Source organism: Prionailurus bengalensis, chromosome X (assembly GCF_016509475.1).
Source record: "Prionailurus bengalensis isolate Pbe53 chromosome X, Fcat_Pben_1.1_paternal_pri, whole genome shotgun sequence".
Lineage (NCBI taxonomy): Eukaryota > Metazoa > Chordata > Mammalia > Carnivora > Felidae > Prionailurus > Prionailurus bengalensis.
In genome coordinates, this window is record NC_057361.1 from 128,664,774 (window position 1) to 128,692,202 (window position 27,429).

At 38.5% G+C, this 27,429-nt stretch overlaps 1 protein-coding gene across 4 annotated transcripts in view; it reads right to left on the bottom strand.

Annotated features, from left to right (window-relative positions):
• Positions 1-27,227, bottom strand: part of TMLHE (trimethyllysine hydroxylase, epsilon) — an 86,471-nt gene extending 59,244 nt beyond the window's left edge. The window contains exons 1-2 of one of the 4 annotated variants that reach the window (XM_043570432.1): positions 27,079-27,227; positions 9,250-9,440 (exon numbers count right to left, since the gene is read on the bottom strand). In XM_043570432.1, the coding sequence (XP_043426367.1) occupies positions 9,250-9,430 (181 nt within the window). In that variant the 5' untranslated portion in view covers positions 9,431-9,440; positions 27,079-27,227. Of the gene's footprint in view, positions 1-9,249; positions 9,441-22,571; positions 22,700-27,078 lie in introns of those variants that run through there. The other 3 variants (XM_043570434.1, XM_043570435.1, XM_043570433.1) reach the window with 3 other exon arrangements.
• Positions 27,228-27,429: the final 202 nt, after the last annotated feature.

Below are 27,429 nucleotides of genomic sequence, written 5' to 3' on the forward strand. Positions count from 1 at the left end.
TACCTTTATAATCTTCATTTTTAACATCCTATCCTACATCTTGTTCCTTTTCAGTTCAATTATTTGTGCACTCCTCACTCTGATACTCTTTCAACCCCACAAAGAACTCTAATCCATTGACCACAACCTCCTTTTTGTCATCCATCATCTTGTCTTCTTTAATGTTTTCATTTCTCTCCTTATGGAGCCCAGATGCAATGGTCCTTCATTTTAATCAATTCCCTGAAAACACCCTAACTCCCTTGCCCTTCTCTCTCCTTCCACCATACTTCCCTGAAAAAGCCCCACTCCTTTTTTTCTAAGCCCCACTCCTAAAAAACTCAAGTCCCTACTTTGTGCCTGTAGCCAAGCAGCTGAACATTGTCAGAGAAAATTTTCTAAACCACAATGACTATTCTCATTTTAAAATCATCACCAAAAATCTCAAATGAGTACTCACCACTGCCAAACAATCCTTGCATAATTTCCTGGGAAAGTCACGCACTCACTCTCCAAGAAGACTATTTCACACTGTCTCCTCTCTCCTCAAACTGCTAGCACCGCCTCTCCCTTCCCATTTTCAACTGATAACTTTGCTTACTCCTTCAAAGAGAATATGGAAGCAATTAGAAGAGAATCTCCACAAACTCATGTTCCTTCCACATCTGCCCACTTACCTGCACCTGTGCACATTCTACCTTCCTTCCTGTTACTATGGTTGAGACATCTGTGCACTTAACTAAGGCTAACAGTTCCATTTAGGAATTAGACCCTATCTCTTCTTTCCCACACAGGTACTACACTTCTGAAATTGCTCCACCCCCTTCTTTGCATTATCAAAGTTTCCCTCCCTACTGGATCATTCTCATCAGCAAACATGTTGTAATATCCCACCATCTTAAAACGATGTTCCCCTTCACTCTGTGTACCCCTCCCATTACCACCCCACCTCAATCATATTCCCTTTCATAGTGAAACTTATGGCTTGATGTTTCCACTACCTTCTCCAATTTCCTCTTACTAAACTTGTTTTAAGTTTTAGAATGGTTTTAGATTTACAGAAAAGGTACAAACAGTTCCGATAAAGTCCTTACCCAGTTTCCTCTATTATGAATATCTTATATTAGTTTGGTAAATTTGCCACAACTAATGAATAAATATTGATACACAATTTATTAACAAAATCCCATACTTTATTTGAATTTTGTTAGTTTCCCCCTAATGTCCTTTTTCTATTCCAGAATCCCATCTAGGTCCCACCGTACACTTAATCATGTCTCTTTAGGCTTCTCTGGGCTGTGACTTTCCTTGTTTTTGATGACCCTGACAATTTTGAGAGGGATTTTGTTATTAGAGTGCTCCCCAATTTGGGTTTGTATGATGATTTTCTCATGGTTGAAGTGGGGTTATAGTATAACCTATAGTATAGGTTTTTGGGAGAATGGCTACACAAGTGAAGTGCCCTTTTCAACACATCATATCAATGGTACATACTAGTAATAGGACTTATTACTGATGGTGTTATCCTTTAACACCAGGCCAAGATAGAGCTTGCCAGATTCCCTACTTAGTTATTCCTTCTTCCATATTCTATTCTTTGGCAGCAAATCACTAAATGCAGCCTACATGCTAGGACTGGGGAGTTAAGATTGACCTCCATAGTGGGAGGAGGAGAAATGACTACATAAACTATTTGAAATTCTCCTGTATGGGAGATTTGTCTCTACTCTCCCCATTTATTTGATCATTTGTTTATATCAACATGGACTCATGGATATTTATTTTTTATCTCGGGTTAGAATCCAATATATATTATTTATTTTCTTGCTCAAATTGTTCCAGCTTCGGCCATTGGCAACTCTTTTAGTTGGCTCCTGTGTCCCTTTAACATCGTTTCATTTTTTTTAGCACTTCCTTATTTTCTGGCACTTCAAGTTTCTCCAGGTTTATCTTGTATTTTCCCTGACCAAGCCCTAGAATAAGTCAGTTCACCCAGGAGGCTTGGTTCCTTTTATTGGAGAACAGCATTAGAAATCAAGATCTGGTCACTGAATGCACTCACTGCTACTGAGGTATCACTGCTTCTAGGCTCTCGCAACGAACAGAGCTAGGAAATACACTATCTATGTGAAAAAACATCTATAATGATTTCTGCATGTATCCACCTGTATCTATATTAAGCTATACATGAGTTCATATTGGTATCTCCAACTCTAATCCAGAACCACACGATTCATTCTAGCATTTCCCCTGTGCTTATTTGTAACCACACTCTCTGATGCTGAGAAACCTGGTTCCCACTGTCTGCCATGCTCTTATGTGTTTAATCCTGACACATATACAGCAGTTTTAGAATTGTAAATCTGTTTTCATATAAGAAACAACTTTAAAAACTAGAGTATAGTGTTTATGTATAGCTCCTTTTGTCTTTAGCCTTACGGTTTCCAGTCAAAGCACTGTTTTCCAACATTATATAGGCCACCACCTTTCCGTCCATTCCCTTCAATAGTTACATATTTATAATACAGTTGGATTCATTTATTACAGGATGTATTCCATCCTCAGATCTGACTTCCTGGTTGATTTTCTAAAATTTGTATATATTTAAATTTGCATACTTTCACTTTTTGCTATAAATGTCTATAGGTTTTTTTTTTCAAATGTAGTTATTGCTACTATATTTCCATACAGATTGTTTCTACCGGCCTAAAAATATCCCGTATTACACTACCTCCTCCCAACACCCTGGCAACCACTGATTTGTTTTCTGTCCCTATAGTTTTGCCTTTAACAGAATGTTATATGAATGAAATCATACAGTATGTAGCCTTTAATGGTCAGGCTTCTTTCAGGTAGCAGAATGCATTTACGATTCATGCTGTTGTGTGAATTAATAGCTCATTAATTGTGTGAATTAATAGCTCATTACCTTTTATTGTTGAACAGTATTCCATTGTATGGATGTACTACGGTTTATTAATCAACCTTTGGAAGGATATCTTGGCAGCTTCCCACTTTTGACAATTATGAATAAAGCTGTTATTCATGTGCGGGGTTTAATTTTAGAGGAAACTGCCAAACTGTCTTCCAGAGTGGACATACCATTTCTGTATAATCACCAGCAATGTATAGGACTTTCTGTTGCTCTGCACCCTTTCCAGCATTTAGTACTGTCCGCTTTTTATTGGGGGGGGGGTTAGTTATTCCAGTATGTGTGCATGATATCTCGTTTTGGCTTTAATTTGCATTTACATAAAGAAAATAATGTTGAGCATCTTTTCACATGTTTATTTACCATACTTACATCCTCTTTAATGAAATGCCTGTTCATATCTTCCCACCCTTTTATTTTTTTTAATTTAATGTTTATTTATTTTTGGGAGAGAGATAGACAGACTGTGAGTGGGGGAGGAGCAGAAAGAGAAGGAAACACAGAATCTGAAGCAGGCTCCAGGCTCTGAGCTGTCAGCATAGAGCCTGATGTGGTGCTTGAACTCCTGAATCATGAGATCATGACCTAAGCCAAAGTCAGACACTTAACCGACTGAGCCACCCAGGTGCCCCAAGATCTTCCCACCCTTTTAAAAAGTGGGTTGTTTTCTTACTAAGTTTAAGAGGTCTTTATATATTCTGCATGCAAGTCTTTACTCAGATATGTGGTTTGCAAAAATTATCTCCAAGTCTGTGGCTTTTCTTTTCATTCTCTTAAAAGTGTCTGCCAGAGAAAAAATGTTTTGAATTTTGATAGAGGCCAATTTATCATTTTCCCTTAATGGGTTATACTTTTAAAGTTGTATCTAAGAACTCTGTTTAATCAAAGGTAATACTTTGTTCTGTTTTCTTACACAACTTTTATAGTTTTGCATTTTACATTTAGACCCATAATCAACTTTGAGTTAATAGTTACACCAAGTATGAGGTAAGTGTCAGGATTTTGATTTGATTTGTTTTGTTTGCACATGTATATCTAATTGTTCCAGCACCACTTTTTGGAAAAAAAATATTCATAGAATTGGCTTTGTATTTTTGTCAAAAATGATTTGACCATATTTGTATGGGTCTATTTCTGGGTTTTCTCCATCTTGTTCCACTAATCTGTGTATCTATCCTTTTGCCAACACCACACTGTCTTGATTATTATAGCTTTACAGTAAGTCCTAAAATCAGGTAGTTTGAGTCCTTTGACTTTTTTTTCAGAATTGTACTGGCCAGTCTGGTACCTTTGCCTTTCCACATACATTTTATAACCAGTTTGTTGATATCTATAAAAAAAGCTTGAGTGGGATTGCATTGACTCTATAGATCATATTGAGAATTCTCATTTTAACAATATTGAGTCTTCTAATCCATGATCATGGAATGCCTTTCCAGTGATTTCATTCTTTCATTTCTTCCATCAGTGTTCCACAGTTTCCTGAATACAGATTCTAAAATATTTATTTAAACTAAGTACTTATTTTTTGGTGCTATTATAAATTGTATTGCTTCCTTAATTTCAAATTGCAGTTGTTAGTTGTTATAGGAAAACAAATGACTTTTGTATATTAACCTTGTATTATGCAACTTCATTAAACTTACTCTCATGATTTTTTTGTAGATCCTTTGGGGATTTCTACATAGATAATCATATCATTTGCAAAAAAAAGAGTTTTATTCCTTCCTTTCTAATATGCATGCCTTTATTTTTCTTTCTTTATTGCACTAGTTAGGATTTCCAAAAACAATGTTGAATACAAGTGGTGAGAAAAGGATATCCTTCTCTTATTCCTGATCTTAGGAGGAAAGAATTCAATCTCTTGACATTAAGTATGATGTTCGTTGTATGTTTTTCATATATGTCCTTTATTGGGTTAAGAAAATTCCTTTCTATTACCAGTTTGTTTAGCTTTTATAATAAATGGGTATTGAGTTTTGTTAAACTGTTTTTCTGAACCTAATGAGATGATCATATAGTGTTTCTTAGCCTATTCATATGGTGGATTACACTGATTTTTTTTTTAATGTTGAAAGAGCCTTGTATTCCTGGGATGAATCCTAGCTGGCCTTGATACTTTTTATATATCATTGGATTTGATTTGTTAATATTCTGGCATGATTTTTATGTTTATGTTCATGAAATACTCATCTATAGTTTTTCTTTCTTTTACTGTCTTTGTCTAACTTTGGTATTAGGGTAATGATGACCTCAAAAAATAAGTTGTGAAATGTCCTTTATTCTTCTATTTTCTGGAGGAGAATGTATAGAATTGGTGATATTTCTTTCTGAAATGTTTGGTAGAATTCATGAGTGAAACCATCTTGGCCAGGTGTTTTCTTTTTTGAAAGTTTTTTTTATTACTACTTCTTTAAAAGATTTGGGACTATTCAAGTTATGTAATTTTTCTTAAGTTTTGGTATTTTGTGTCTGCTCAGGTCGCCATAACAAAATGCATAGACTGGTTGGCTTAAACAATGTAAGTTTATTTTCTAATGGTTCCGGAGGCTAGAAGTCCAGGATCAAGGCACCAACTGATTTGGTTCCTGGTGACAGCTCTCTTCCTGGTTTATATAGATGGCTACCTTCTTACTACATCCTCATGAGAGAAAGAAGGCTGGCGGGGGGTGGGGGGCAGTGGGTAGGGAGATATCACTGGAAATTATCACTACTCTTCCTCTTTTATAAGGATAGTGCATTTGGGCCAGGGTTCTATCCTCATCATGTCATTTAATCACCCCCTTAAAGACCATCTTTCTAATACAGTAATATGGGGAGTTAGGGCTTCAACATGAATTTTGGTGGGAGGGAACAATTCAGTCCATAGTAGTGTATTTGTAGGAATTGGTCCATTTCATCTGAATTATCAAATCTATGGGCATAATGTTGTTTCTGGTATTCCTTTTATTGTCCTTTCAGTATCTGTAGGATCAGTGATAAAAATTCTTGACATTGGTAATCTTTCTCTCTTCCCTTCTTTTCTTGGTTAGTCTGGCTAGAGGCTTATCTGTTTTATTGATATTTTCAAATAAACAGTTTTGGGTTTATTGATATTCTTGTTTTTTTCTCCCCATTTTCTATATCATGGATTTCTGCTCTAATTTTTACTATTTCCTTCCTTTTGTTTGCTTTAGGTTTAATTTGCTCTTCCTTATCCAATTTCCTAATGTAGAAGTATAGGTTATTGATTTTTGACCTTTATTCTTTTCTAATATATACATTTATTGCTACATATTTCCCTCCAACCACTGCTTTAGCTGCTTACCATAAATTTTGATAAGTTCTATATTAATTTTCATTTAGTTCAAAATATTTTTAACTTTGAGACTTTATACCAATATATTTTTTGGAATACAGCTTAATTTCCAAATATTAGAGACTTCTATCTTTTTGTTATTGATTTCTAGTTGATTCCATTATGGTCAGAGTACATAATCTATGCTTTTAGATTCTTTCAAATTTGTTGAGCTTTTTTATGGCCCAGAATGTGGTCTGTCTTGGTGGATGTTTCATTTACATTTCAGAACAATATGTACTTTACTTTTCCTGGATGGACTGTTCTATAAATGTCAATTAGGTCAAGTTGGTTGATAGTGCCATTCAGGTTATTTATATCCTTACTGATTTTCTGGCTGCTTAATCTATCAATAACGGTGAAGAAGGAGGTTTTAACATTTCCAAGGACAATTGTGGATTTGTTTATTTCTAATTTTATATCAGTGTTTGCTTTATGTACTTTGATGGTCTCTTGTTAGGTTCTACATTTTTAAAATGGTTACATGTTCTCTTAAAGAACTGATCCCTTTATCACTATGTCATGTGCCTTTTTATCACTAATAATCTTCCTCGTTCTGTAGACTGCTTTGTCTGAAATATAGCTACTATTCGTTTGATTATCATTTGCATGGTGCTTCTTTCTCCATCCCTTAGTATCGTCCCACAGTGTGTGAATACTGTATGTTTTTGTCTCTTCTCCCTGTCTCTCTCTCTCTCTCTCTCTCTCTCTCTCTCTCTTGCATTTCAGTATGGGTAATTTCTACTGACCTATTTTTTACATCTACTGATTATATCTTTGAATATGTCAAGTCTACTGATGAACCCATTAATGTCATCCTTCAATTCTGTTGCTATGATTTTGATTTTAAAAATTCTTTCTTATATTTTTCATCACTCTGCTGACATTATCCATCTGGTCTTTATTTTGTCTCCCATCTCCATTATCCATTAGAGTCCTTAACATATTAGCCATTAATTTCCTGACTGATAATTTCCACACCTGTGTCACATGTGAGTCTAGTTCTCATTGTGCTTTGTCTCTTCAAATTGTTATTTGTTGCCTTTTAGCATGCTTTGTAATTTTGTTGTTGTTGAAAGGCACATGTGCTGTATAAAGCAGTAGCCGCTGAGGTAAATAGGACTTTAAGGTGAGTATTTATACCAATCTGGCCAAGAGAGGGGCTAGAGCTGATGTTTTTGTCTCTATGGGTACCAAAGGCATTGAATTCCTCTAGTGACCTTGTTTTTGTCTCTCTTCTTGGCCTTGGCCCTTCTCTTTGTGCTGTATCTCAGAAACTGCCTGTCTGTTGCAGCTCTCCCAGCTATAATCCACTGTTATTTTAACTGGGGGCTTATTATCAGGTTATAATGCATAATGCATAATGTATAATGTATGGAGGAGAAGGGCACTATCTAATATTTGGATTAAGTCTCAGTCTTTGGAGTAAACAGTGGGCCTATGTCTTTGGGTATAGCCTTCACAATTGTTTTTGTCCCTTTTCAGGGTTATAGGTTGAACAGTATTCCCCCAAAAGATGTTGAACCCATAATTTCTAGCTCCTGTGAATGAGACTTTATTTGGAAATAGGGTCTTTGAAGACGATCAAGATACGATGAGGTCATATGGTACTAGGTCATATTACACTATTGACCCTAAATCCCACAGCTGGTACCCTTATAAGGAGAGATATTTGAAGACACAGAGGACACACAGGGAAGAAGCCATGTGATGACAGGCAGAGAGTGAAGTGATGTTGCCATAAGTCAAGGAACACCAGGGATTGTCAGCAACTACCAGAATGTTGAGGAGGCAAGAAAGAGTTCTTTCTTAGAGTCTTTGGAGGGAATATATCCCTACCTGCCTTGGTTTCAGGCTTCTATCTTCTAGAACTGTGAAAAAATAAATGTCTCTTTTTGCTGTTTAACTTTTTAAAAAAGTTATTTATTTTGAGACAGAGAAAGCACGAGTGGGGAGGAGCAGAGAGAGAGGAGGGACAGAGAATCCCAAGTAGTCTCTGCACTCTCAGTACAGAGCCTGGAAAGGGGCTCAAACTCATGAACTGTGAGATCATGACCTTAGCCAAAGTCAAATGTTCAACTGACAGAGCCACCCAGGCTCCCCAGATTCTGTTGTTTTAAGCCAACTAGTTTACGGTAATTTGTTATAGCAGTGTTAGGAAACTAACAGACAGGGTAAAGCTTTTTTCCCCTCTGCCACCTAATACCTTACCTGGCTGTAGCATTCCCAGTCTATGCCTTTGAAACCCTCTTCCCTATATACTGAGACTTTCTTTTATTTTATTTTTCCCATTATATGAGAGAGAGAGACAGAGCGGGACTGGAGTAGAGCAATGTTCCCTTCTCTTTTGCTAGGATGAGATTATACTGTTGCTGTATATTATTCTTGTCTTTCTTGCAACCTGTAGGATAATCTTGGAAATAAATGGCTAGAGGCCCTTACAACTGCACAGAAAATATTTTCAGTCCGCATGAGAAGTATCTGATATTGAACAACAATGTGAATATAGTTAACACTTGAACTGTACACTCAAACATGGGTTAGATGTTACATTTCATTTCTGTGGGATACATCCAGTGGAATGCCACTTGGCGATCAAAAAGAATGAAATCTTGCCATTTGCAACGATGTGGATGGAGCTAGAGTGTACATTATTCTAAGCAAAATAAGTCAGTCAGAGAAAGGCAAATACCATATGATTTCACTCATGTGCAATTTAAGAAATAAAACAAACAAGCAAAGGGAAAAAAAATAGAGTCAACCCAAGAAACAGACTTTACTATAGGGAACAAACTGATGGTTCCCAGAGGGGAGGTGGATGGGGAGATGGGTTGAACAGGTGATGGGCATTAAGGAGTGCACTTGTTGTCATGTGCACCAGGTGTTGTATGGAAGTGTTGAATCAATTCTACACCTGAAACTAATATTACACTATATGTTAACTGACTGGAATGAAAATAAAACTTAAAAAAAATGAAGTATCTGTCTCCATATATCTTACCAAAATGATCTTCATGTTGCTGCCAAGCACAGTTCAGAGACTTGGAGGCCGTATGGTGCCAATGGATGGCTAATGGAAACAAGCTTTTGAAGTTGGGCTGTTGGAAGGCTGAGCATGTGACTCCTCTGCTCAGCAGGTTCTGGAGCCTGCCGTGTAGATGGGACAGCCTGCAGCACCACATCTTAGAAAATCTGATGGTGAGAAGAGAGAGTTAGTAACAGTATTAAATAACCTTTATGAAGCTGTAGGAATAACACTACAGATGTAACTATATGAAAGAATAGATTTAATTATCTCAATTCAGGATTAAACAAAGGAAAAATTCTGAAAAGCTAAGCATAAGTGGTCTATAACCATTACTTCCATTTTCTCACTACATAGTCTTTTCGTATGTCTTGTAATCTTGCTTCTAACATACTATTTAACTGAAATGGTTCTTTAAAAATTCACTAATTAAACAAATTTTTTAAATGTTTATTTATTTTTGAGAGAGAGAGACATAGTGCAAACGAGGGAAGGGCAAAGAGGGAGACACAGAATCTGAAGCAGGCTCCAGGCTCTTAGCTGCCAGCACAGAGCCTGATGTGGGGCTCGAAATCACAAGCCGCAAGATCATGACCTGAGCTGAAGTCTGACACTTAACTGACTGAGCCACCCAGGCACTCCCGAAATTCAGTAATTTTAACGTTACCACCACATAGAAGAATTGCTTTACAGGTCTAATCCTTTTGGCCCTCTCCACTTGTGACACTATTTATTGATCACTCTCACCTGACTTCTTGAAACTTTTTTTTCCCACTGATTATGCATGATTGTGGGCAAGTTACTTAAACTCTCAGTCACTCTGGTTTCCTGTTTTGTAAAATGAGGATAATAATAATAATACTTATTTAATTTGTCTAATATAAAGACTAAAGTACTTAGAATTGTGTCTGTCCCATATTATTATTATCATTATCATTTTTATAATGATTATTGTTAGGGATAAAATATATCTGTTGGTAAAACTACCTTGACAAACTTGCTTAGAGTTGGTGACTCCCTGAGTGTCATGGTTTCAGAAAGATTAATAAAAAAACTTCATTTGCATAATACCTTTAAAAGAATTAATTTGTTCTGTGAGAAAAGAGGGAGAAAGCCATCCAACTACAGAGAAGCTGTATGGTGCTTGATGTGAACCTTTTCAATAACCCCTTAAGGTCACTAAACCCATAGAATGATTGCTTTCAGTGGTATGTGCATGTGTGTGTGTGTGTGTGTGTGTGTGTGTGTGTGTGTCTGTGTGTGTGGTGTAAGCTGAGGAAGGAACTGAATGTCACGTTGATGTGGGACGACATCAATGATAAACACAAAGGCCATAGCTAGAGATGTAACTGCATATTCTGATGACTTGGGGTGATGACTTGGGCATATTCTGATGACAGGCTAGGAAATGAGGAACTAAAGTCAAATTTATTGATATTTTATGGGTGTAAGCAAGGAGCAGAGCATGGCAAGGCCTCTGCTGGTGTCTTGGTTACCTTTATGTTCTCTACTGTCTCTTGTTTCTCAACCTCCTACCTACAGAGGCTGGCAAATTATAGTCCATGCCTAGTTTTATATGTCCCACAAGCAAAGAATGGATTTTATATTTTTAAAGGATTGTAGGGGTTCCTGGGTGGCTCAGTAACTTGAGCATCTGACTCTTGACTTCAGGTCAAGTCATGATAACAGGATCATGAAATCAAGCCCCATGTCAGGCCCCATGCTGACTGTGGGGCCTGGTTAAGATTCTCTCTCCCCCCCTCCACCCCTCTCCCTTGCTCATGCTCACTCCCTCTCTCTCAAAAATAAATAAAAAATAAAAGGTTGTAAACAAGAACAAAAAATAATATGAGGCCAAGACCATATGTGGCCTGTAAAGTCTACAATATTTGCTATTTGGTCCTTCAAAGTACAATTTTTCCAACCCCTGGTTTAGTGCTCAGTTCTTTTTTTTAAGTTTATTTATTTTGACAGCAAGAGAGATGTGGTTGGTGGTGGGGGGAGCAGAGAGAGAGGGAGAGAGGGAATCTCAAGCAAGCTCTACATTATCAGCATAGAGCCCGATACGGGGCTTTCGTGAGATCATGACCTGCTGAAACCAAGAGGTGGATTCTTAACACACTGAGCCACCCCTAGTTGACACTAATTCTTAAACGAATACTCTTCTCCCTTTACATTGGATTGCTCCCCCAGAAAACCACTCTTAAGCAAGTATATGTATTCCTTTCTTCATTATTTCACTCAACAAATATTACTGAGCATGTGTGTAACAGGTTCTCTCTCTCTCTCTCTCTCTCTCTCTCTCTCTCTCTCTATATATATATATATACACATCTTTTTAAATGTTTATTTATTTTTAATAGAGAGAGAGCATGAGCGGGGAAGGGGCAGACAGAGAGGGAGACACAGAATCCAAAGCAAGCTTCAGGCTTCTAGCTGTCAGCACAGAGCCCAATGCAGGACTTGAAGTCACAAACTGTGAGATCATGACCTGAGGTGAAGTCAGATGCTTGACTGACCCACTCAGGCACCCCTAGCAGGTACTTTCTCAAGTACTGGGAAGAGAAACATAAATAAGTCAGCAATCTCTGCCACCATTCAAGAAGCTCACAATCTAGTGGGGAAGAAAGACAAATATAGGGTGGTAACTACTGCTACTTGTGACATTTTTAAACACAGAATACCGTGAAAAACTGCAAAAGAGAAAGCAGTTAACTATGCCTGGTAAAACCGGGAGGACTCCACGTGATCTATATTATTTGAAGAAGTGTTTCATTGTTTTGTATTTACTTACAAAATAAAATTTGCTCACATGTAAAAAGAAAAAAAAGTCTAAACAACCCATAAATATAGAAGAAAATAAAAAGTGAAACCTCCTGTCTTCAATATTTGTCATTCCCATTCGTCAACAATCAACAATCAACAGTTTGGAGAACCAAATTCCAGATCACATGCATGTGAAGTCTCCACACCTTCTATTCTCACATACAAAAATACATTTTGCATTTTATAGTTTTCAGATCACTTCGGTAAATACTTAAGAGTGCAATTCATGGGGGTTCCTGGGTGGCTCAATTGGTTAAGCATCCGACTCTTGGTTTTGGCTCAGGTCATGATCTCACGGCTCCATGGTGCTGAGCCCCACTTCAGGCTTTGTGCTGGCAGCACAGAGTTGGCTTGGGATTATCTCTTTCCCTATATCTCTGCCCCTCCCACTTGTTCATGCGCTCTCTCTCTCTCTCTCTCTCTCTCTCTCAAAAATTAATTAATTAAAGCAATAAATAAAAAACTGACAATACCAAGTTATAACAAGGATGTGGAGGAACAGGAGTTCTGATTCATTGCTGGTGGAATGCAAAACAGTCTAGCTACTTTGGATGACAGTTTCAGTTTCTTATAATGTCAAATATAGATTTAGCATGTGACCCATCAATAGCACTCTTTTTTTAAAAAAGAGTTTATTTTTGAGAGAGAGGGTGTGAGCAGGGGAGGGACAAAGAGAGAGGGTGACAGAGGATCCGAAGAAGGCTCTGTGCTGACAGCAGAGAACCCAATGCAGGGTTCAAACTCATGAACTGTGAGATCATGACCTGAGCTAAAATTGGACGCTCAACCAACTGAACCACCCAGGTGCACCGTCAGTTTTTTAAATTTAGCTATTCTAATGGTTGTGCATGACACCTTATTATTTTAATTTGCATTTCCCTAATTATATATGATGTTGTGCATCTTTTCATAGTCTTAATTGCTATTTGTATATCTTCTTTGGACAAGTATCTGTTCAGATCTTTTGCCCACTGAACATTTTTTAAATTAAGATTTTATTTCTTTAGACAAGTCTTAGGTTCACAGCAAAATTGAGGGAAAGATACAGAGATTTCCCCAGACATGCATAGGCTGCACCCTTATATCAACATCCCCATCAGAGTGGTGCATTTGTTATAACTGATGAACCTATAATTGACACATCTGTATCACCCAAAGTCAATAGTTTACATTAGGGTTCACTCTTGGTGGCCTACATTTTATGGGTTTGCACATGTATAATGACATGTACCATCATTATAGGATCATACAGATTAATTTCACTTTTTGACTGCCATAAAAATCCTCCCCGCCATGGATTTAATATGCAATGTTCCATTTTTCAGTTCATTTAAATATTTTCTAATTTACATTGTGATTTTTAAAATTTGACCAACAGGTTATTTAGAAGTATACTACATATTTTAGGGAGATTTTCTAGTTTTTTTTACTGTTTATTTATTTTGAGGAAGAGAGAGACAGAGTGCGAGCCAGGGAGGGGCAGAGAGAGAGGGAGACAGAACCTGAAGAGGGCTCCAGGCTCTGAGCTGTCAGCACAGAGCCTGATGTGGGGCTCGAACCCATGAACTGCGAGATCATGACCTGAGCTGAAGTTGGACGGTTAACTGACTGAGCCACCCAGGCACCCCTCTGGATTTTTCATTATTATATTCTAACTTCATTTCGCTCTGAAGTGAACAAAAGCAAGCAAACAAACAAACAGCTAGTATAAATGACTAATTGTTTCAAGTTTTTGAGACTTACTTTATGGCCCAGGATTACCATCTATTTTTCTGTGTGTATAAAAAGGACATTACAAAATCTCTCTATGTCTAGTAAATATTCCTATCTTAAAGTCAACTTTGAGCATTTCTTCACTAACTGACTTTAGAGCCTGAGATTTCCACATTAATTCAATCTTTGGATTTAGGCAACACAGGGATCCTGTTACCATGTGTTCTGGGTACCGGTACTTTTTTTTTTTTTTTAAATTTTTTTTTCAACGTTTTTTATTTTATTTTTGGGACAGAGAGAGACAGAGCATGAACGGGGGAGGGGCAGAGAGAGAGGGAAACACAGAATCGGAAACAGGCTCCAGGCTCCGAGCCATCAGCCCAGAGCCTGACGCGGGGCTCGAACTCACGGACCGCGAGATCGTGACCTGGCTGAAGTCGGACGCTTAACCGACTGCGCCACCCAGGCGCCCCTGGGTACCGGTACTTTTATAGATGTAGTGTGTCAGATTGGTTCAAATCCTCAGTAGGATTGACATTTGATGAAGAAACCAAGATACATCCCAGGTAGGTCTGCTTGTTGAGGGTGGCTTCAGTAAACTGCCACTGAACAGGATCCCAGGTGGCTATGGAAAGACCCCTAATGAGGGGAGCTCTGAAAATGGAGTGGCTATACTCTTTCCTAGAAAAAAAAACCTTCAACTTTGTTATTAATATATCTCCATCTGTTGTCTTTTGGATGGTGTTGGCATTGTATATTTCTTCCACCCTTTAACTTTCAATTTTCCTGTATTTGTACATTTAACTTGTGTCTCTTATAAATAGCACATAGTTATATTTTGTTTTTTAAACAGTTTAATATTCTTTGTTGTTTAATGTGTTCAGTTCATTTACATTTAACACAATTATTGATATATTTGAACTTAACTCTAGTATATCAATATTTGCTTTCTATTTCTTTTGCCTGTTTTGTTACCTTTTCTCTGTTGTTTTCTTTTATACTTATTAGGTAATTTATATTATTCAATTTCCTCCTTTGTTTACTTGTTTATTATACATTCTTTTACTGGTTTTTAAAAAGGAGTTATTCTAGGACTTACAACATGTATCTTTGACTTATTAAATTATAATGCAGATTAGAGAATTTATATTCACTCCATTTATATTCCTTCCTCAACTACTATTGTGTATTTTAATTAACACATATATATCCCACATAACATGACATTACTATTTTTGTTTTATACAACCAAGGGGCATTCAAACCTACTCACATATTTAACCTCTCCATCACACTTCATTCCATCTTATAGCTCCCAGCTTTTATTTGGGATCATTTTACTTCTGCTTGAAGATCATTAATATTACCTTTGCAGTTGGTGGCAGATTCCCTAAGTTTTGAACCATCTAAAAACAGCTTTTAGGGGCGCCTGGGTGGCGCAGTCGGTTAAGCTTCCGACTTCAGCCAGGTCACGATCTCGCGGTCCGTGAGTTCGAGCCCCGTGTCGGGCTCTGGGCTGATGGCTCAGAGCCTGGAGCCTGTTTCCGATTCTGTGTCTCCCTCTCTCTCTGCCCCTCCCCCGTTCATGCTCTGTCTCTCTCTGTCCCAAAAATAAATAAACGTTGAAAAAAAAAATTTTTTAAAAACAGCTTTTACTTCCATTTTTTAAAAGTTTATTTATTTATTTTGAAAGAGAGAGAGCATTAGAAGGGAGGGGCAGAGAAAGAGGGAGAGAGACAATCCCAAGCAGGCTCCACACTGCCAGCACAGAGCCTGACACAGGGCTTGATCCCACGAACCCTGAGATCATGACCCGAGCCAAGATCAAGAGTCAGATGCTTAACTGACTGAGCCACCCAGGCACCCCTACTTCCATTTTTGAAGGCTATTTTCACTGGATATAGAAATTTGGATTGGCAGTTACTTCCTCCAGCATTTTGAAGATGTCATTCCATTATCTTCATGTTGTTTCTGTCAAGAAGTCAAAGCCAATCTAACTGCTGCTCTGTATTAGGTATTACATCTTTTTTCTCCAACTACTTTTACGTTTTTATCTTTTTCTTCATTTTTAGCAGTTTTTACAAAAACACCTAGATAAGGTTTTCTTTGTATTTATTCTTCGAGTCACAGCACTTTTTGAATCCTTGACTTGATGTTTGTGATAGACAGAATTCTAAAGTGACTTCCAGTGATCCTTGTCAAATTATAATCCCTTCCCCTAGAGTATGAATATGATGGGATTTCACTTGAGTGATTAAGCAATGTATAATGCACAGATGACTTTTAGAAACATCCTTGGTTGGACTGTCCTTATCCAGCCATCCCTTAAAAGGGACAGGGATCTTTCTGGTGAGAGATGTGAAACCAGAGAGGGATTTGCTGTCAAGGAGATTCTCCATTGGCTTTGAATATGGAGGGGACCACAGGGAAAGTCATGCAGGCAGTCTCAAGGAGAGGAGAGTGAGTAACAGATGGCATGCAAGAAGGAAACAGCAACCTCAGTCCTACAGCCATGGGGAACTGAATTCAGCCAACAATCTGAATGAAGCTGAATGTGCATTCTTAGCCAGAGCCTTCAGAAAGGAATGCAGGCTGGCCAATACCCTCATTTTAGCCTTTAATATACCGGCCAGTAATGACAAACCTGGTATCCTGATCTATAGAACTGTGAACTAATAAGTGGGTGTTAGTTTAATCTATTAAGTGTCTGGTAAGTTGGTATGCAGCAATAGCAAAAGAATACAATGCTTTTGTTACTTTTAGAAAACTCTTAGTTACCATCTCTTCATGCTTCTGTACCATTCTATCTCTCCTCTCCCTCTAGGGCTCCTATTACAAATATATCAGACCTTTACATGTACTAGGTGCCAGGCATTGTTACAAGTGCTGGAAATGTATCAGTAAACACAACAAATATTCCTGTCCTCAGCCCTCATGAAGCACCTTTTAATGGCCTCCGGATATCTACTGTACCTAAACTGGCTCCTCCCACAGTGTTCTTTCTCACAGTCAATTCCAGTAACATCCAATCAGTTCTATAACTGGTTCAATCTGAAATCTGTGCTTCAAACTGATACCTCCTCTTTAAAATTTCTCCCCTATGGGGGTGCCTGGGTGGCTCAGTTGGTTGGGCGTCTGACTTCAGCTCAGGTCATGGTCTCACACCTTGTGAGTTTGAGCCCCACATCAGGCTCTGTGCTGGCAGCTTGGAGCCTGGAGCCTGGTTCGGATTCTGTGTCTCCTTCTCTCTCTGCTCCTCCCCGACTTGTGCTGTGTGTGTGTCTCTCTCTCAAAAATGAATAAACATTTTGAAAAATTTTGAAAAAATAAAATTTCTCTCTTATGGGCAATTATCAAATCATAACTTTTACTCTCTAAGAAATTCCCTAACCTGACCCACTGCATTATAGCTTTACTTGCCACCATCCCAGTCAAAGCCCACTGTTATTTCTCTCCCAAAGACTGTATGTAATAGTCTTCTAATTGATCTCTCCATATACACATTTGCCCTCCCTTCAAACCATTTTGCACACTATAGGAAGAGTGAACTAAAATAGACTTGTTGGTATGTAATTCTCTCTGAATGGATCCCTAAGGCCTTCAGGGTGAAGTCCATCCAAGTTTGTTATCATGTTACATAATGCCTTCTTTTACCTGGTCCTGAGTTACCTTTCAGCCTCACTTCCTCCTTGTACTTCATTGCTCATTGTTTGCCGGACTCACTATACTCTTTCCTGATTCTAAGAAATTCATGTTCATGCCCTTTGTTCTCTCAAACAGAGTAGGAAACCCTGCCTTTTATTCATATTTCAAGAATCAGTAGAGATACCATTTCATTTAAGAATTCTTCCCTAAATTCCCAGAATGAAGCTTTCTTTTGTTCTCTCTTAATATTCTGTTTATGTCTCTATATTCCTTCTTTATACATTTTGATGAAACTATGTTTTTATGTCTCTCTTCCTAGTAATATTTGGATGCTCCTCAACAGGAAGATGTATGTCTCATTAATTTTTGTACTCTAACATCTAGCATGGTTCCTAGTGCTTTGTAAAACTCCATAAATGTTTGTGGGAATTCAATCGAATTACTTTTCTCCCAACTTCCTATTTTCTTTAAATCTGGTAAGATGTCTGTTGTAACTCTTCACTTTAGTCAGTAATGAAAATAGTCAGCTCAAACCAAAGGTAGGCTTTGCAGGAGGCCAGCAGAAACTCTTCCTTTGCCTATGGTCTCTTAATCAGTTCCCTTTGAGTATGTAAATTTAATTAATTAATACATAATTATATTAATTATAAAACCCATCAAAATATAGATTTGTAATTCTTGTTCATGAAGGTTTCATGAAAGAGTTGTTAAAATCTTAATGAAATTTCATTCATTAATTCACTTAATGCACATTATGTCTGCCAAATTTCCATAAACTACCCCTAATAAGCTTTTTTTTAAGAAAAAATTACATTTGTGTGAAATGTCTTTGTTGATAACTTTGTAATTTTCTAAGTACACACTTACTTGAAAGCCTGTTCTAGAATCCAACCCAGGAGATACTTAGTTCACTGATTAATAGATTGAAAATTCTTCCTTCTTTGTCTTTGTTAGAAGTGGTAATATATTTACGTAAATCCAGTCTTAAAGCACTTCTCCTATTCTCCATAATTCCTTTGATCATTGAGAGTAGTGTAATGATATCATCGGACTTATAGCTTTCCCATGCCAGGACACATGCACATTGTTCTTGTTCTTTTTGCAAATATGTATTTCTACCAACCTGAGGTGATTTTGGGGCCTTATGTTTCCAAATACTGATGCTTTAGGCACATACCACCTGTTATATTCATCCTTCTTTTCATATTATTCTTTTAAAAAGGGAACTATGAGCTCATTGTAAAACTTCCTATGTAGCCCCATGGTTTCCCTCATTTCTCCTTTAATAGAATAATTTGCTGTTTCATAGTCAAAATTATGTTTTTGAGAGCTTCCCAATCTTTAGAGTCTAAAACTATTTTAATGTAAATTAAGGTCCAACAAGTATCAATCACAATAACAGAAACTTTTGGAGAACAGCCATAGCTAGAAATTCTAGTCAGAGTAGGCAATTACATAATAGGTCAATTTGAATCTTTTCATGGTTATTACTAAGGAAGAAGCATTACCTCCTGAAAGGCTTAAAGCCAAGAATCCATTTAGCTCCCGTCAATTTTTCCTTCCAATGTCTCTCAGATTTGTCCTCCTTTTTCCATTCCTATAGAAGCCTTCATCACCTCATGCCTGGACTACTGCCATAGGCTAGATGGTTTCTTTGCCTCTAGTCCATCCACATTCCAATCCATTTTCCATACTATTGCCAGATTAATCTTCTTAAAACACTTTCATCATGTCACTCTCCAGCCTGAGATCTAGCTCAAATGTCACCTTCTTTGTAAAATCTTCCTAACTGCCCTAGGAAGAGGTAATAGCTGCCTAGTCAATGTTTTCATAGTTCTTTGTGCATACCCTTATTAGTGCACTTACAACATGTATAATAATCACCTGCTTAAATTATTATCTTTCTCTCCCCTTTTGCTAAGAGCTCCTTGAGGGAAGGCAAAAGGATTGAGTCATCTCTTTACAATGGCACTCAAGGTTTTACATAATTGGCCCCATCTTGCCCCACCACCTCAGGGGCTTTACCTATGTTTCCTCTGACTATCATGTTCTCCCTCTTATTCTTTCTACTCATTCTTCAGGTCTCAGATTAAATATCAATTCACTGAAGAAAACTTCCCTAACACTCTTAACTAATTAATTAATCAACTCATTTAAAAAATATTTATTGGACGCCAACTTTGTTCCAGGCACTATTTTAGGTGCTTGGGATATATAAGTGAACAAAAAAGACAAACACTCCTCCTTTCATGGAGTGTATCTTCCAGTGGGAGGAGGGAGATTATTAAAGATAAACACAATACATAAGTAAACTATATAACACATTATAAGATGATAAGAGCTATGAAAAAAATCCAGCATGAAAAAGGGGTAGGCTGGAGGTAGTAGGAGGTTTAAATATGATGGTAAGGCTAAACCTCATTGAGAAAGATGACATTTGAACAAAGAGGAAGTTAGTCATGAAGATATCCAGTGTAAAGTAAGTTAGTGCAAAGGTTCTAAGCTGGGATTATATCAGATCTACTTTTATCCTCCTTTTAAAGATACTTTCTATTGATTTCCTTCATGAGTCATAATAAAATTTGTTAGTATCTTCTTTTTTCTCTCCCCTCCTTCTGACCCAGCCTCTAATTTAAACCTATATTTTCTTACTCCTGGTTAGTATCTATGTCCTCTTTCTACACCCATTTTTTGTTACTTGTGTAATATCTATATTTCAGAGTATAAAATATTTGCCTCTATTCTGTCATTTCATCTTCCTCACTTATTCTTAGCTTTACAAGTAAACATAGTTACAGCTCACCATTAAACATACATCAAATGTCTCCTATGATTTCTAGGTTATCTGAAGCTTTTTTATTTCTATTAAATACCTTAGTAAAGCATCATGGAACTAATATTTCCTGAGTCTTGCACATTCATTATAGCTTGCATTTATGACTTAAAGTTAACTTAGTTGGATAGAAAAACCTTTGGCTCTCATCTTCCTGTTATTTAGCTATCACATTTATAACAAGTAGTTTTCTAACATCACAACATTTGTAGATTTCTCCGAGGTTTCTTCTGGAGCTCTTTCCCTGGAAGAACTCTAAGACTACATTTAAATACATATAGATATTTATTATAGTTACTATATGTAATAAATATTTATTACATGTTAATCAAATGCAGACTTTTATACATTTATTATATATAACCTTTTAATATATATTATATACATATAATTATATATAATATATAAAACATATTTATTCTATTTATATATGAAATTCATTTATGTTTAAATATATGTATAAAAGCCATTATATATACATATACATATATATATAGTTAGTATATATATGTATATAGTATATATACATATACTATATATGTATATAGTATATAGTATATAGTATATATACATATACTATATATATATAGTTAGTATATACACATATAGTAACCTTTTGGTGTGTATTCAGGAATCTGGTGTTCACGGGTGAGCAGACCCTTTGTGGAAGAAGTGCAACACTGGCCTGCTGCAGTGACCAGTTCTGTCCAGAGTCTTTCAGAACATGGAGATTCCTTGAGGAGCTAGGTGAGGCCACCACAGTGCACTCTGGGCTGCATTTCTTCCACTTTTCCACTTCCACTTTTGGTCTTTTTTATAGGCATTTGAACCCACATCCTAATTAAGGCTCATCTACAGCCTAGACTAAGACGGAAAAGTTTCTTTGATGTATCACTATTCTGTTGGTGGAGTTTTTGCTAAACTGTGTGTAGATCTTTGAGGTTCTCCGTCCCAATTCTATGACTTGTAAGGACCCAAGGCCTTCTCCTGCAAGCATTGACACTCAAGCCAAGGTAGAGTACCTGACTAGACATTTTTGTGAAGACATCCAGATGGTCAACACACATGAAAAGATGCTCAACATCACTCACCATCAGGGACATGCAAATAGAAGCCACAATGAGATATCACCTTACACCTGTCAGAATGGCTAAAATCCAAAAGACAAGAAATAATAAGTGTTGGTGAGGATGCGTGTTGGTGGGAATGCAAATTGGTACAGCTGCTGTGGAAAACAATATGGAGGTTCCTCAAAAAATTACAAATAGAACTAAACTATGGTCCAATAATTCCACTATTGGGTATTTACCCAAAGAAAACTAAAACACTAATTTGAAAAGATATATGTACCCATATTTTGTTGCAGCATTATTTATAATAGCCAAAATATGGAAGCAACTTAAGTGTCCAGTGATAGACAAATGGATAAGGAAGACGTGGTGTGTGTGTGTGTGTGTGTGTGTGTGTGTAACAGAATATTGTGCAGCCACAAAAAAGATAAAATTTTGCCATTTGGACAACATGAATGGACCTAGAAGGCATTATCCTAAGTGAAATAAATCAGACAGAGAAAGACAAATACCATGTGATTTCACTCGTATGTGGAATTTAAAAAGCAAAACAAATGAATAAACAAACAAACAAAAAGCAGAATCAGACCTATAAAAACTGAGAACAAATTGATGGCTGCCAAAGGGGAGGGGAGTGGGGGGATGGGCAAAATGGGTGAAGGGGAGTGAGAGATACAGGCTTGCAGTGATGGAGTGGATAAACCATGGGAATAAAGGGAAGAGCACAGAGAATATAGTCAATGGTATTGTAATAGTGTTTTATGATGACAGATGGTAGCTGCACTTGGGGTAGGCACAGCATAATGTATGGAGATGTTGAATCACTATGTTGTATACCTGCAACTAATGTAACACTGAGTGTCAACTCTACTCAAATTAAAAGAAATTTAAAAGTCACTCAAGCCCTAGGCTTTTACCTCTGGTTAGGTTGAAGAAAGTTACAAAAGATTGTTTCACCAGCCCTAAAAGTGAGAATCAGCCAGATAAGCTACAAGATCATAGTTTAAAAACCTCATCAGACTTTGGGTTTAAGTTCTGACATGTAAAAAGCTTGGATCTTGTCATTTCCGTCCTAACAATAAGGAAAAGGTGATCAAATTGAGAAACAATGGCTCTTCTTAGATTTAGACAACTGAGGTTGCAGGGCAAACTGCCACCCAAAATCTGGAGAGACTGGCAAAGCCAGAGAAGCACAGCCAAGATCTATTTACCTGGAGGAGAAACTCCATTCACTTAAATGGTAATTTTGATGAACTGCTGGAGGCTGAGTGTGGTCCACCTTGAGAAGGAGAGACTTCTGGGATCATAGTCTTAAGGGGGAACCCACACTTTCATGGGTTTTTACCTCCATGAATCCCACCAGGATCTTATGGTATAGGGTCCAAAACAATTCCTGCATGGTTCTGGCAGCGGAGAAGAGAGTAAACATTGCATTGTCCATAATAGAGTATTCTCCAAACAGAGCCGTCTCTATAACAAAGGCCTGCTCTCCAGGGGAAAAGACTTTAATCAGAGTCTTATCCCATCTGGGGAAAGGGCCCTTCTCTTACTTGAATCTTCTTAAGCCTTTCCATGTTACCAAAAGGGAGGTGGTATGAAACACTGTTAAGGACACAGGCCCACTAAAAAACTTAGATTTAATCATAAGATTATAGAATGCATCCCCTATCTCACACCTTACCACCATGCCATCAGACTTGAGTATAATAAGAGTGGATTATTAAATGAAGGATCTGCAAGATGTAGACTCTATCTGATGAGTAGTACTTAAGGCATAGGAGGGACAAAAGGGAGACAAAAATCAAGGACACTAGGAAAATGTGAAGTCTTTGACACCTACAGCTACCACAAACATTACATACAGCCCAACTTCCAGCCAGATTAAAACAAATCCTCATATTAAAGGCTATTTATGTCAGTACCATTACACAATACATTATGCCTGAATTTCAACAAAAAAATTATAAGGCACATTAAAAGCAAAACAAACAAACAAACAAACCAACAAAAAACCCAAACCTAGTCTTAAGATAAAAAACAAGTATCAGAGCCAGACTCAGATATGACAGTTTTGAAAGAAAAGACATGATTAATACGTTAAGGGCTCGACTGGAAAAAGCAGGCAATATTCAAGAACAGATGGGTAAATGTAAGCAGAGAGATGGAAATTCTACAAAAGTATCTAAAAGAAATGTTAGAAATTAAAAAACACTGTAACAAAAATAAAGAATGCCTTAGATGAGCTCATCAGTAGACTGGACATGGTCAAAGAAAGAATCAGTGAATGTAAGCATAAGTCAAGAGAAACCTCCCAAACTGAAATTCAAAGAGAAAAACAAATTTTAATAAAGCTCAGAACAGAATACCTATGAACTATGGGGCAATTTCAAGAGGTGTGACATACACTTAATTGATTAGCAGGAAGTAAAGAAAGGAGCTGAAGGAATATTTGAGGTAATAATGGCTGAGAATTTTCAAAAATTATTGACAAACACCAAACCACAGATCCAGGAAGGTCAGAGAATGAGCATGATAAATATCAAATAAAAAAATCTTGGGGTGTCTGGGTGGCTCAGTTGGTTAATCCAACTCTTGATTTCAGGTCAGGTCATGATGTCACTGTTCATGAGATCGAGCCCCACATCGGGCTCTGTGCTGTCAGCACAGAGCAGAGCCTGCTTTGGATTCTCTCTGCCCCTCCCCTACTCAGGCTCTCTCTCTTTCCCTCTCTCAAAATGAATAAATAAACAACAAAAAAAGAAAAAGTCTATACAGAGTCATGTGATATTGAAGAACCTGGGGTGGGGGGAGAATACCTTAGAGAGCAAGGATAAGAATTATGAGAACTTCTCTAAATATATTTAACAAAATTTGGAAGATGAAGTTTTTTTTTTAAATGGATAAGTAAGTAAGTCACGGAGATGAAAAGCCCAGCATAGAGAATATAGCCAATAATATTACAATAACATTGTGTGTTGACAGATGGTGACTGCATTTATCTTGGTAAGTACCAAGTAATGTACAGGATTGCAGAATCAATATGTTGTACATTTGAAACTAACATAACACTGTGTATCAATTCTATTTCAATGATAATAATTTTTTAATAAATGAATTTAAAAAACTATGTTGCTGGCTTGAAATTTGGAGTAGCAGTGGGGGCAAAGAGAAGTGGATAGGTTTAAAAATATTCAGGAAGCAGAAGTGAGAGGATTTTGTATTGATTCTATATTGGGAATCGGGAAGAGAGAGGATGCCTCCGACTTAGCATGCTTAAAGTGGAATTGCTGTTCGCCTCCGAACTTACTGTCTTCCTTCACTGCTAATCTCAGTGAGTGGATCAGCATGCTGGCACAGACTAAGCATTCATTGATTGTCTTTGGAGTGAAAGAATAAATGAATAGAGTAGAAATACGGCCAAAGCATTCACCAGTGCCTGCCAAACAGCCAGTCCTAAACTCACCCTCAAGGTCAGCTCAGCAGAGGTCTATCACAGTTTCCCTCTCACTTTATCAACCGTTTGGAAAATCGCCATATCTCAGGTCCAGAAGAACAGCCACCTTCACATCAGACACTCCTTGCCTAGAACCTGTAGGTGTGGCACAGACCGGGTTTTGCCAGGAGCCTCTTCTGTAATTTCTTTTTTTTGTTTTCAACGTTTATTTATTTTGGGGACAGAGAGAGACAGAGCATGAACGGGCGAGGGGCAGAGAGAGAGGGAGACACAGAATCGGAAACAGGCTCCAGGCTCCGAGCCGTCAGCCCAGAGCCCGACGCGGGGCTCGAACTCACGGACCGCGAGATCGTGACCTGGCTGAAGTCGGACGCTTAACCGACTGCGCCACCCAGGCGCCCCTGTAATTTCTTTACATGAGGCCAATGGCACAGCGTACAACCCTTAGGAGCACAGGGGATGTTTGGTGTTGTAGAAACAGGGTCACAATGGCACCCAACTGGTGGATCTGTGTTCACCTTGGCTTGGATCAGAGACTCTTCCCACCAAACGGGTTTCTTAATCCAGCCTCTCCCCCCGACCCTTGGGCTGGCAGGCAAAAAATACAACTGCCAGAAACACCACAGACATCAAGTGATCAGCTTGGATATTTTATTGCTTCTCCCAGCCAGGGCTGACAAGCAGAGATACAGAACTGCTTGTGGTTCCTGGTACAGAGACCAAAACCAGGAAGTGATCTGTCCCAGTGCAGATTTCCCAGAAATAAGAATGAGATGGGGTATGTGGACGATGCGCCTCAGACTCAACTAACCCAGTGACCATTCCCTTCATCATATTGGTTATGAGATAGAACACATCTTTAAGTATGGTGACAAATACATTCATGTCTCCCGGTTGTGAAGACTACAGGATTTTGCATAGTATATGGCTGTCATTATCATTATAAGCAGTTTCTTAATGAGATGGAATTGGAATGACACCAAAATGTTGGTCCATAGTGTTTATAATTCTATCTCTAGAGTTAATGTACAATAAACTGTATGTAAGTTTTACTATAATGATTCCTCAAAGGACAATGCCAGCTAAGAAGCAACTCTAATTTTTTTTTAATGTTTATCCATTTCTTGAGAGAGAGACAGAGTGTGAGTGGGGGAGGGGCAGAGACAGGCAGACACAGAATCGAAGCAGGCTCCAGGCTCTGAGCTGTTAGCACAGAGCGCGACGCGGGCTGGAACCCACCAACTGCGAGATCATGACGCAAGCCGAAGTCGGACACTTAACGGACTGAGCCACCCAGGCGCCCCAAGAAGCAACTCTAAACGACTGCTATGTGGGAATGGATTATGGAAGTGTTTCTCCATATGAGAGCTCAAGGTTTTTGTTTGTTTGTTTTTTGGTTTTTTTGTTTTTGTTTTTGTTTTTGTTTGCAGCGATTGGGTAACAGGTAAACCACCCAAGTCTTTTATGAGGAGACTTTTGCTAGGCATTGTGTTACGTTCATTCAACTCATAATGTTTTGATCAATCATTTGGTTAAAAATCTTTAACAGTAAAGCATTCACAAAAGCATTCTTCCAGAGTGGACATTCACCTCTAGGGCATTGGATGAATGCTTTTTCCAGTTTTGGGGGCAGTCAGTAGTTAAAAACGTTGAAAAGGTTTTTCAGAATTGTTTTCGTAAGGGAGAGCACTTCCTCGCGTAAGTTCTCCGCTGCCCTGCCCTGCCACTCCCGACTCCTGCTAGGCATTCCTGCTCGGGAGGGGCAGAAGAAGGGTACAATGCGCAGACAACACTGGTGGATATTATAACGAAAGGAGTTCCACCTTCCACTCTACCGCCGAACAAAGTGAGACATGGACAGGCTAGGGGCTCTCTGAGAGCTAGACACCAAGTCGGTGACAGACCCAGGGCGGGGAAGTCGGATCGAGTTTGAAACAATGTACACTGGGCGTCACTCCGAACCCGAGCTTCCTTCAGCTCTCCCAGCTCTTTCCGAGCGCTAGGCCCATCTCACCCTGCGCTGATCTCCGGGCTTTGTAGCGCAACTGGCATAAACCGTGACGACAGCCCTGCGGAAATGCACGAGTGGCCTTCTCCTCAGCCAGGGTTAAGGTAAGTACCACCGCCCTGGTACCGAGCAGACGGGGTGGGAACCATTCCCCTCACCCCGCCTCCCGTGCCAGGCCTTCAATAGAGCGCCCGGGCTAACCCAGCCACTGCACCCACCAAAGACACCCCTTCCCGATCCGTGGAACGGGACCCACCTGTCCTGGAGGTCGCGACTCCCAACTCAGCAAAACGGGAGGAAATGCAAGCAAGTAGAGCCTTGGGAGGCAGCCCTGCAACCGCCTTTTGCTTTTTCCCAGAGACCATCTGCCCCGCGCTCCCCTCCCCCAGTCCGCTCAGGCCCAACTGCCTAGAGGCCCCGCCCCACTTCTTCCGGCCTTGTGGGTGCGCGTCCTGTGCGCCCGGGACCCGGACTGCTGCGGGGGTGTGCTACAGCCTCTGGTCCAGAAGGGTGGCGACGGGGTGCCCTAGTCGATGACCTTAGTTTGACAGATTTGGAGCCCCAGGCACAGAGAGGAGAATACACGGACTCATAAAAGTATACTGGG